The 12,202-nt window shown below is 38.3% G+C and overlaps 1 protein-coding gene across 4 annotated transcripts in view; it reads left to right on the top strand.

The window, feature by feature from the left end:
- Positions 1-3,439: 3,439 nt before the first annotated feature.
- Positions 3,440-12,202, top strand: part of LOC107033143 (C-type lectin domain family 2 member D-like) — a 49,641-nt gene continuing 40,878 nt past the window's right edge. For all 4 annotated transcript variants that reach the window (XM_072954762.1, XM_072954766.1, XM_072954767.1 and 1 more), the window contains exons 1-3: positions 3,440-3,569; positions 8,719-8,823; positions 10,833-11,017. In XM_072954762.1, the coding sequence (XP_072810863.1) occupies positions 3,509-3,569; positions 8,719-8,823; positions 10,833-11,017 (351 nt within the window). In that variant the 5' untranslated portion in view covers positions 3,440-3,508. The remainder of the gene's footprint in view (positions 3,570-8,718; positions 8,824-10,832; positions 11,018-12,202) is intronic.

Below are 12,202 nucleotides of genomic sequence, written 5' to 3'. Positions count from 1 at the left end.
ACATTCCAGACAATAGTCGATGAAAATGACATGTTTTACCAGAGAAGTGGATTCTCTAAATACAAATCCAGTGGAAATTTTATAACCCCAAACTGCAGCAAGAATTAAATAAGTTAGCATGAAGACATTTATGTAGAGCGTAAAAGAATTTATCAGCCCCAATCCTGGGAACATTAAAACGAATTCCTCAAGCAGGAGAAAAATGATTTCAGATAGAAACATGGAAATGTGGCCAAGAGCCAAAGAGCCATGGAAAGGGGAATATAAATTAATATTGATTACACAAAACAATAATAAAAATACCTTGAGAAGTGTAAAAAGTAAAACTAGAATTAAGTGCATGACAACAATAAAAAGTTGGGAAAGAAGTCATTTGAGTTAAAGCATTGAGTTCTAGCAGTTCTTGGAAGTGGTTAAGTCCTAAAATATATGAGACAGCATAAAGTGAAGGATACTCTTTTTATCTTAGAAGAAACACAAAAACAATAGGTACAATAATGGTTGACTAGTTGTCAGAGAAAACATGCTAACCAATGATGAGTGATGATTCTTTTCTAGGGAATTTGAAATACTCAGAAAAATTTGTTACATGCAGGCTATCGTTGGGGCCCAGGGTAGACTGTCCCTGAATGTGCCTCAATGGCATACGGACTATTTTGAATGAAAGTCACTTAAGAAATGGCGGACGCGGGATGGACATTTTGACCCTCCCGCCTGTCTCCCTGAACGCAGAGTGTAAGTCTCTCATAGGAAGAACACTGTTTGCTTCTGGGGGTGGAAGGACGCTCTTACCACCAGAGACAGGGAATTTGGGGCTGAGAAACCTGCATAAACAAACTCTGTTGCTTGTTTGATTGACTACTCCAAGCCCAAACTCAGTTTAGATTCTTCACTAATTAAGCACCCAAAGCGTAAATTTCTTTGTCCTGTCAATTTCTCACAAATTTATTGTTTGTTTTCCTAAACAGGATAAAAGCTGCCTGTTTTGAACACTTATTAGGTCTCATTTCTATGAGACCTCCATGCTCATGAATGAAAAATTGCTTCTGTCTTGAAATAGAAACACACATAAAACAAGGCTACCTGTTGATTGGTTGATGTAAATGCTTTGCCTAGAGGATCATAGGAACTTTAACTTTTATTCCTCCAGGAGCAATGGGGTCAACAGTCACTGATTCAGTTTATGGAAACTTTATGGAACCTAACGACCACAAACAATGACAATCAACCAGAAATCAAAACGTGCACGATTTAATTAATATTATACTCATAAAGAATTTTTTAACCTTAAATGCATGTATTGGTAAAGGAGAAAGGAAATAATGAATGAGCAAATTGTCCCAAAAAGTGAGATTAAAAGAACAGCATATTGGACCTCCCAAAGGTAGAAAGAGGGAAGGTTAAAGGTCAGAAATGTAGACAATAGAAAAGGGCATGCAGTGGAGAGAACCAGCCAAACTAAAGACTGGTTCTTTGAAAACATTAAGGATTGGAAAACACCGATGAATCTACTAAAGTGAAATCTAAGCAACCCCTATCAGTCAGAAGCTCCCTTCCCAGATACATACCCAACAAGGAGATGTATGAATGTCCACCCAAAGGCCTTGTACATGAATGTTCATAGCTGCTTTTTCATAATGGCCAGAAAAACAGAGGCATGGATTTTAATTTGGAATAGAGTTGTTGTTGTTTCCACTTACATAATATTCTCTTCCTCTGACAGCCTCCTTATTCCTTTTAATAAGTCCTTATTTTCTTTGTTCAAATGAACAAGCATCAATCTGTCTTGCAACAAAAGTACAATTAGTGAAAGAGCTTCATTGCCTTAAAAAAATATTATTTGTTTATTTATTGAAGTATAGTCAGTTTACAATGTTGTGTCAATTTCTGGTGTACAGCACAGTGCTTCCATCATACACAAACGTACATATATTTGTTTTCATATTCTTTTCACCATAAGCTACTACAAGATATTGAATATAGTTCCCTGTGCTATACAGTAGAAACTTGTTTATGTGTTTTATATATAGTAGTTAGTATCTGCAAATCTCGAACTCCCAACTTATCCTTTCCCACCTTCCATAACCATAAGATTGTTTACTAGGTCTGTGAGTCTGTTTCTGATTTGTAATTAAGTTTATTTGGCTTTTTTTTAGACTCCACATATGAGTGGTAATCTTACAGTATTTTTCTCTCTCTTTCTGGCTTACTTCACTTAGAATGACATTCTCCAGGGCCATCCTCTTGCTGCAAATGGCATTGTTTATTCTTTTTTATGACTGAGTAGTATTCCATTGTATAAATATACCACTGCTTCTTTATCCAGTCATCTGTTGATGGATGTTTAAGTTGTTTCAATGTTTTGGCCATTGTAAATAGTGCTGCTATGAACATTGGGGTGCAGGTATCTTTTTGAATTAAAGTTCCCTCTGGATATATGCCCAGGAGTGGGATTGCTGGATCATATGGTAAGTCCATTTTAGTTTTTTTGAGGAATCTCCATACTGTTTTCCACAATGGCTACACCAGTTTACATTCCTACCAACAATGTAGGAGTTTCCCTTTTCTCTATCTTCTCTCCAGCATTTATCATTTGTGGACTTTTGAATGATGGCTATTCTGACCGGTGTGAGGTGATACCTCACTGTAGTTTTGATTTGCATTTCTCTGATAATTAGTGATATTGAACATTTTTTCATGTGCCTATTGGCCATTTGTGTGTCTTCATTAGAAAATTAATTGCTTGTTTAGTTCTTCTGCCCATGTTTTGATTGGGTTGTTTGTTTTTTTCTTATTAAGTTATAGGAGCTGTTTATATATTCTGGAAATTAAGCCCTTGTCAGTCTCATATTTTGCAAATATTTTCTCCCATTCCATAGGTTGTTTTGTTTTGCTTATGGTTTCCTTTGTTATGCAAAAGCTTATATGTTTAATTAGGTCCCATTTGTTTGTTTTTGCTTTTAATTCTATTGCCTGGGTAGACTGCCCTAGGAGAACACTGCTGAGATTTATGTCTGATAATTCTTTGCCTATGTTTTCTTCTAAGAGGTTTATAGTTTCTTGTCTTGTCTTTAAGTCTTTAAGCCATTTTGAGTTTATTTTTGTGTATGATGTGAGGGGGTATTCTAACTTCACAGCTTTACATGCAGCTGTACAGTTATCCCAACACTGAAGAAGAGACTGCCTTTACTCTATTATATGTTCTTGCGTCTTTTGTCAAAGATTAATTGACCAAAAGTTTGTGTGTTTGTTTCTGGGCTCTCTATTCTTATCTATTGATCCATATATCTGTTTTTGTACCTTCACTTCCTGTTAAAGAGATCACGGAAAAACTCAGTGTATTCTGTTATGACGTGTTTCACTGATCTATCTTTACACCACTCATATTTTGCCTAGCTTAACCGTCTCATTTCCTTAGTGCTAATTTCAAACGGTTTCTACTTTACATGCTTCTTGAAGCTCAAATGGTTGACTGTAATTTTAGCTTACTCTTAAAACGGAAGACAAAATGTGCAGTGCTGATAACACAGAGAAAGACTTTGTTCCAACTGAATTGATTAAAAATTCAGGTAAGAGGCTGGGCTGCATGGAGTGAGTTTAGTAAGCAGGGTGGGAAGGTAGTGATCCTGATGGACTCTAGTTTTTACACGGAAAATGGTTAGCTGGTACAGAGCTTCCAAGGATGAGAGACGAAGTGCTGGAGGTCACATACTGGTTTATAATTTGTGTGACCATTAGCAGATATTGAAGTCCTTGCACTAACAGCTACGGAGAGGGGATTATTACGAGAAAGATGTGAGAGGACGGAGTTGAGCTAAATTTATGACTGAGAATGAAATGATTAATTACACTGAGAGCAGTACCAACTGTGGAGTGTTACACAGACATAACGTATTATTATTATTCAATAAGGTAGAAAACCTATCATGGGAGATCATAGGAGAGAAAACATTAAAAATTAAGTAAAGATATTTACAAATAAAAAAGCTGAGCAAGGGGGAAGGGATAGCTCAAGTGGAAGAGCATGTACTTAGCATCCATGAGGTCCTGGGTTCAATCCAGGTGATATTTATTAGTTGGGGAAAATTGAGATACCATAATTTAGGATAGAAAAGGTATTTTTGTCCTTGATAAAAGTAGTAATCAACTTAGAGAGAAGGCAATTTAGATGAGAAAAAGATGATTTCTAATTCTTGTTAAATTATTTCATGTATTTCTTCATTCATTTGATATTTTGAGTATTTTTATAACAGCTGCTTTAAAATCTTTGCCAGATAATTGCAGCCTCTGTGTTACTTCAGCTTGGGTTCTGTTGACTGACTTTCCCCATGCAAGTTAAAACTTTCATGGCTGTTCATATGCTGAATCATTTTGGATTATATTCTGGACATTTTGGATAAGTTTTTTTTATGAGACTCTTGGACGGTGTCTATATTTTTCGAGCATGTAAGTAGCATTGGTTTTAGCAGGAAATCACTCTGGCTACGTTCAGGCCTTCTGTGGTCTCTAGTCCCAACGTCAGTTCAGTTTTCAGAGCCTTTGGAGTGTTACTCAGATATTTCTTGTAAGTGCTTCACCCAGTGGCCGGTCTGGGATTGTGGCAATGTTCTATTATGAATAATTTAGGTCTTAATGTCTTCAGTGCTTTAATTTGAGTCAAGGGTACACATGCACAGCTTGTGTGTGTATGTAGAGGGTAGAGGTGAGGCCAGGAGTTAACAAATAAGGTTCAGAGGTCTCTACAGATTTCCTCCCTCTTCGTCATCTGTCTGACACTTTAATGGTTCCCAGAAGCTTTTTTCTTTCCATCCTTCAGCCCGAAATTTGTGACTGTAGTTACCCTGCTAGAACATACACTTCTGCAATTGTGGCTGCATCTGTAAGCCCACATAGCAGGAAGAAAGAGAAAAAGGAGGCGGAAGAAAGCAAAGCACTTGGCTCCACCTTCTTGGAACCACAGTTCCACCAAGTGAAGAGGGTGGTTCTCCTCCCTCCGGAATTCGGGCATGAGGTGTCATGATTGTCACTGCTGCTGCTGTCTTGAGATTGCCCGAGGTTTGAGGCACACAAGAATGGAGAACAAAGCGAGAAAAAAATGACGTAATTTCATACTGTCTGGATTAGGAGCTCACTTCCCTACTCAAGGTGGAGCCAGACTGCTTCTCCGGAGGCTCTCTCGGTCTGCGCCCTGATGGGCGCTCCATCCCTGGCTTCTGGGTGTGTTACACTCAGGGCACGGCCACTGGGGAGATGGAGGAGGGCTTATTCAACACGGACTTGAGGGCACCTCAAATTCTGGTGTTTTTCATAGAATTACTGCTGCTATATAGTTTTTAGAGTCCTCAAGTAGCTGTTCTACGCTTTCTGTCAAGGCTATATAGTTACATTCAGTAGGAGAGACAGTCTGTGTTGTGCTAACTCCACTTACATGGAACCAGAATCACCCATTTGTCCGGTGTTTATCGAATCCTTTCTATTTCATAGACACTGACCTAGATGCTGGAGATACAATGAAATGGCAAGCAAATCGACAAAGTTCTGTCCTTGATAGAGCTTACAATAAAATGACAAAAAGTTTTTATTAATCAACTTTCCTTTTTTATTTTTAAAAATTTTGTTGTTTGTTTTTGGGGGGGATTGGGGGGAGTAATTAGGTTTATTTATTTATTTATTTAATGGAGGTACAGGGGATTGAACCCAGGACCTCATGCATGCTAGGCATGTGTGCTACCACTGAGCTATATACCTTCCCCCTTTCTTTTCTGTATTAACCTAGCCTATTTTGCCTTTGGTCCGTGCTTTTTCAGATAACCCCACCTCCCATTTGAGATCTCTTGACTGGCCTATCCTCTTGCCCTCAGAAATGTTCATAGATGCCTAGAATTTATGGTTTAGGCTTAACCTGAGACCTCTGTCCTGTCCTGTCCTGTCCTGTGGGTATATGAATTTAGCACCAGGGCATAAAAGAGAAAACTGTCTCCTAAAGGACTTTAGATATCTGGTCTACCATAAAAGGGGCTTAAAAGTCATTGCTTCCATCTATAGAACAAGAAAAAACTGAAAAAAAATCAACATCCCTTCTTATATCAACCAGACAACTGAGGTGATATGGAAAATCACTGCCCCAGAACTGCAGAGAGACACTACTGGATACAGACACCACACCTGACTGGAGCAGGAACCCAGGGAAAGGAAATTCCACAGGGAACAGTACCCGGTTTCTTTGACCAGTATATCTTCTGTGGCTTTGTGTTCTGACACCAATTGGGTATCCTGTAATTCAATTCAGTTCTGACTCTAACTAATTGTAGTTTGCATCAGATCTCACAAATTAAAGATAGCAGTAATTAGATAAAACTATTTTATCTAACAACAGTAGAATACACATTTGTCTCAAGGTCCCATTAAGCATCCACCAAGTTAGACCACATTCTGAGCCTTAAAACATAGCTTAAAAATTAAAAGAAGAAAAATCAGACAATATATGCTCTCGGGCCATAATGGAATTAAAATAGAAAATTGATGTCCATATAGAAAATTTTAAAAATCTAAAAACACAATGCCAGTTATATTAGCATGAAACAAAAATTTGAATAAATATAACCATATATATATATATATATATATAAGATTTGTATAAAGAAAGCTATAAAACTTTGATGAGAGAAATTAGTAAAAATATAAATGGAGGTATATTCCATGTACTTGGAAAGAAAGACTTAGTAATGTCACAATGTCAGTTCTCCCCAACTTAATCTAGTCATTCAATTCAAAGTCCCACCGAGGTATTTTATTGGTATCTACAAACTTATTCTAAAGTTTACACAGAAAGATGAAAAGTCCAGAATAGCCAATACAGTTTTGAAGAACAAAGTTGGAGGGCTGACACTACCTAACTTCAAGACTTACTATACAGCTACAGCAATTAAGACTGTGTGGTATTGGTGAAAACGTAGACAAACAGGCCAATGGAAGAGAAAAGAGACCCCAGAAACAGACTCATCTCTCATCAACTGATTTTGACAGAGGAGCAAAGGCAATGGAGAAATGACAGTATTTACAACATATGGTGGTGAAACAACTGAACAGCCATATGCAAAAAAAAAAAAAAAGAAAAAGAAAAAAGGATCTAGACCCAGACGTCACACCTTTCACAAAAGTTAAAATGGGTCAAAGACCTAAATGTGAACTGGAAAGCTGTAAAACTTCTAGAAGATAACACAGAAATTTTAGGTGACCTTGGGTTCAGCAAGGAGTTTTTAAATACAATGCGAAAAGCATGATCCACGAAAGAAAAAAAATTAATAAAGTTGGGCTTCATCAAAATAAAAAACTTCTGCTCTATAAAAAATACCACTAAGTGAATGAGAAGACTGGAGAAAGTCTTTGCAAAACATATATCTGATAAAGGATTGATACTCAAAACATATAAAGAATTCTTAAACTCAACAGTAAGAAAACAAAAATCCCAGTTAAAAAGTGGGCAAAAGCTTTCAACTGACACCTCACTAAAAAAAAGATACACAGAGTGCAAATAATCATATTCTGCTTGGTAGAACAACATCAGGGGGCTGAAAATCAAAACAACAATGTGACCACCATGTGCCCATTAGGATGGCTGAAATCCTAGACGCCAAGTCCAGGTGATGCTGTGGAGCAACAGGCACTCTCATTCACTGCTGCTGCACTGCAAAATAGCACAGCCACTTTGGAAGACAGTTTGTCAGCGTTTTGCAGAACTAAACATACTCTTACCCTATGACCAAGAAATTGCACTCTGGTATTTACCCAAATGAACTGAGAACCTACATCTGCACAAAAGCCTGAACATGAGTGTATATAGCCACTTTATTCATAATTGCAAAAGTTGGAAACAATCAAGAAGTCCTTCGGGGGAGGATATAGCTCAAGCGTTAGAGTGCATGCCTAGCATGCTCAAAGTCCTGGGTTCAATCCCGAGCACCTCCTCTAAAAAGGAATAAGTAAATAAACAAACCTAATTACCACCCCCCCAAAAAGAAGATAAAAATTGAAAAAAAAAAAGAATTCCTTCAATAGGTGAATTCACCAACTATTACATCCATACTCTGGAGTATTATTAAGTGATAAAAAGAAATGAGCTATCAAGACACAAAAAGTGATGAAGGAACCTTAAATGCTACTGATACGGGAAAGGCGGCTATCTAAACACACATGCTATAACTCTACTTCTATGATATTCTGGAAGAGGCAAGGGAGATAGTAAAAAGACTAGTGGTTGCCAGGGTTTTGGGGTTGGGTGAGAGCAAGAAGAATGAATGGGTGGGGCACAGTGGATTTGGGGAGCGGTGGAACCATTCTGTATGACACTAACGGTGGGTACATTTCCTTATTCATTTGTCAAAACCCATAATGTACAACTCAAAGAGTGAACTCTAATGCAAACTATAAACTTATAATTAATAATAATGTACTGATAATTCTCTCATCAATCGTGACAAATGTACCAAGCTAGTTTGAGACACAGCAAGGCTAATTCATAGTTTGTGTGTTTAATTTTAACTTCTATGAACAATACAACTTTAAAGACTGCATTGTAAATTCGTAAAGTGACAGGTCAATAGATCCCTCTGGTGAAAAGAGGAGGAATTAAATGGAAGTAACATTTTGATGAGGAATGCATCTAGTAGTCTGATGTCTGTATTTAATGCAAAAAATATTTTTCGACGATTTTTCCAGGTTATTGTCCTTCCAAAAGGCATTCTGGTGAACTTAACCTGAAACTACATGTGGTTCTTATCCTATGTCTGACATTCATGGTGTGTGTACTGGTTACTTTTTTCGGTAAGTGAATTGCAATCTTTGTTCACCTGGAGAATTCCATTTACTAAAAGAAGGCATGATAATTTTCTTGTCTTTTATAGCTTCTAATAGTTTTTTTTTAATTTCACCAAGTGAATTAAATCCCAATAACCTTATAAGAGGGTTTTAAGTTTTAACCAGGTAAGATAGAAGTCACATTGCCACGAATTTAATGGAATGACCAGAATCTACAGAAAGCAGAACCCAATTGACAGCCAGATTATGCTTTAATTTACATTGTTACCAGGCCTTTTATCATGTGGTTTTACTATATATATTTTCTCTCAGAAACTGTGTTTTCAGTTAAAATCACTTCAGTGTCATTGGGCCTAGGATTCTAGTAGAAGATATATTGAAATAGATCAGTAACAGCCTATGTGTACAGTTTGTAAAATTGTGTTTATGGTTGACTTTTGGGCAAGGATTCAGTGTGTATTTTTTAAACAACATATTAGTTAGGGTATAGGCTAATGACATTGCAAAGAAGAGAGGGTCAAAAAACATTGAGGTCCCAGGTCAGACTTCCTGATAAGTTTTGGCGTGATCAGAATAATACAGAATCTTATAACTCTGAGCAATTTAAAATAAAATCTACGATTCAATTCAAAGACAGGTAATAACTTATTGAAGTATATGCTCATGTCCTCTTATATTTTTATGTCCTTTGTCATCCTCACCACACCTAAATGCATACTTGTTCATCTTTTATTAAATTGCTCTCAGGTCACCAAGTTGCCAGTCAAATTACAAGTGAGAGTGTAACGTTTAAGAGCACAGATCTGAGTGCAGATTCTGGATTCAGATGTCTCAGAATTGAATTTCAGCTCTTTTACTTGTGATGGCTCTGTAACCTTGGACAGCTCTAATAACTACTCTGTGCTTCAGTTTACTCGTCGGTTTTGTAATGATAAAACTTGTATACGATTGAGCTTGGACAACGGACTTAAGACAGAAGTAATAATTAACCCTTCATGGTCATCCTCATGGTCACCTACCAAAATTTCTTAGATATTTGCTCAAGATCACCTCTGGACAGAACTGTGGAGCAGAGTGATTACTCACCACTTTCTCTAACAAAACTTGAATTTTGCAAAACAAATACAAAGAAGAAAGATTTGCTTGGACTTTGGTCAATAGGTTTGTTGTCCAGTATGTGTAGCAGTCTCTATTCTGTCATAGCTGGAGACAGAGATTTGCTTTTTCTTCCACAACACACATGCTGCGTGAATCAGAGCAGATGCGCTAGCACTTGTAGTATTTCACAAAACTGGTGGAAAAGGCATTAGAAAGCACCTGTGTTACCAAACTCACCTTGGGTCTGCTCACTTGAAGAACAGCAAAGCCAAGCTACTGACACCTGGTTGTGGTGAAGGAAGTGCAGTGTTTACTGCAGGACACCAAACAGGGAGCAATGAGCAGCTAATGCTCAAAAGACTCAAACTCCCCAGCAGCTTTCAGGGAAGGGTTTTTAAAGACAGTGTGAGGGAAAGGGTTGTGGAGTGCGTGATCAGCGTGTGCACAGCTCTCTGATTGGCTGAAAGTGAGGTCACAGGGTGATGTTTCAGGAATTTCAATCATTAACCTTCTAGTTCTCAGGGGTCTGGGTTTTAAGTGCTTGGTTTCATCTTATGGGAGTCTGGTTTCTGCAAAAACAATTTAGGAATGTGAATCATCCATTGCTACCTGTGTGCTTCAGGGGAAAATAAACACACAGTGACTGCTGTCTGAGTGATCATTGTTTAAATTGTTGCCAGTTCTCCTGCCCATTGCTATTCTTTGTCTCTGTGTGTTCTGACTTCTCTGATAATTAACTGGTGAGTAAGACTTTTTGAAATTCAGGGAAGATTCAGGAAATAGAAGTTACAGAAGTTTTTCTTTAAGCAAGAGGTGGGGAACATGAAAGGGCCTGTTCTCTAGAAAGCCCATCTGGGGATTGCTCTGTTTGGAAATCTATGTAGGAATATATAAACTTCAGTTGTTTTTCATTTCAGTAACTAGAGCTATCTTCCACCAAAACCCATCAGAATGTCTTGTACCTGCATGCCCAGAATACTGGATTGGTTTCCAAAGAAAGTGTTTCTACTTTTCTGATGACACCAAGAACTGGACATTCAGCCAGAGATTTTGTAACTCACAAGGTGCTGACCTTGTTCAGGTTGAAACTCTCCAGGAACTGGTAAGAAAATACTTCTGGCTAGAATAAAAATTTTTGACCCCATCAAGACACTATGACATTCTTTGTGTTTTTATATTTACCTAGATACTTAACTTTCAGCATAAGAAGAGAGGAATCCAGCAGGTCCTTCATTCTGATGTGTGCCATCTATAATTCCCCTAACGTTCACAGCAGGAAGATAGTCAGAGAGCAAGCCAGTGCCTTCTTTGACTTATTGATGCACGAAAAATGGATGTGGGGCATGAGGTGGGGCCATGTCCCAGGCTTCAGCTGAGCCCCTGGGACGTGCCCCACCAAGTATGGTTCCTTGGCTTTGTGCAAGAAAGAATTCAAGAGCGAGCCATAGTTGAGTAAAGGTAAATTTATTCAGAGAGATACACTGAAAGGCAAGAGAAAGGCCATGAAGTGTGGGGGTTGAGTGCTCAGATTAAAAGTAGGTACATACCCCATAGACAGAGTGTGCACTGTCTCCAAATGGGGGGGTGGGGGCAGTGTTGCCAGTTTTTATGGGCTCAGTGGCTTCATATGCTAATAAGTGGAAGGGCCATTCTGACTAGTCTGGGGAAGGGGCTGGGATTCCCAGGAAGTTGGCTATTTCCCACTCTGACCTTTTGTGGCTAGCTTTGGGCCTGCCCTGGTGCCTGTGGGCATGTTATTCACCATGTTAATATATTACAATGAGCGTATAATGAAGCTCAAGATCTGCTAGAAGTTAAATCTCACACCATCTGGAGCCTCAAGGCCTCCTAGGGGTTGAATCTTTTACCATTTTGATGTTAATTGCTGTAGCATTCCTTGAATGGCTGTACCTTGCCCACTTCCCGTCTCATTATGAGCAAGGGTTGTGCAAATAGGGGTTTCAAAATTAGAGGTGGAAACAATTTTAAATTTCTGTGAAGTTAATAACACTGCTTCAAAATAAGTCAAGGAGGAGTGATGTTGGAGAAGACGGCAGAGTGGGAAGCCCCTGGAAGTTGTGCCTCCACCTAAATAACTATTGAATTGACAGAAACTCTCCAAAATAACTAATTTGAAACTGTGGAGTCTAGATGAACGCTTGTTGAAGAGGTTGGTAAATTTCAGTTTATCTAGTGAAGTTCAGCCTTTCTGCTCAGTAGTGGCCACCATTCTTCACACCCCATTCTTCACACCCCATTATAGCAGGGAGCCAGGGGACTGCTGTCC

The sequence above is a fragment of the Vicugna pacos genome, chromosome 34 (assembly GCF_048564905.1).
Source record: "Vicugna pacos chromosome 34, VicPac4, whole genome shotgun sequence".
Lineage (NCBI taxonomy): Eukaryota > Metazoa > Chordata > Mammalia > Artiodactyla > Camelidae > Vicugna > Vicugna pacos.
This window is presented reverse-complemented; position numbering and strand designations above follow the sequence as displayed.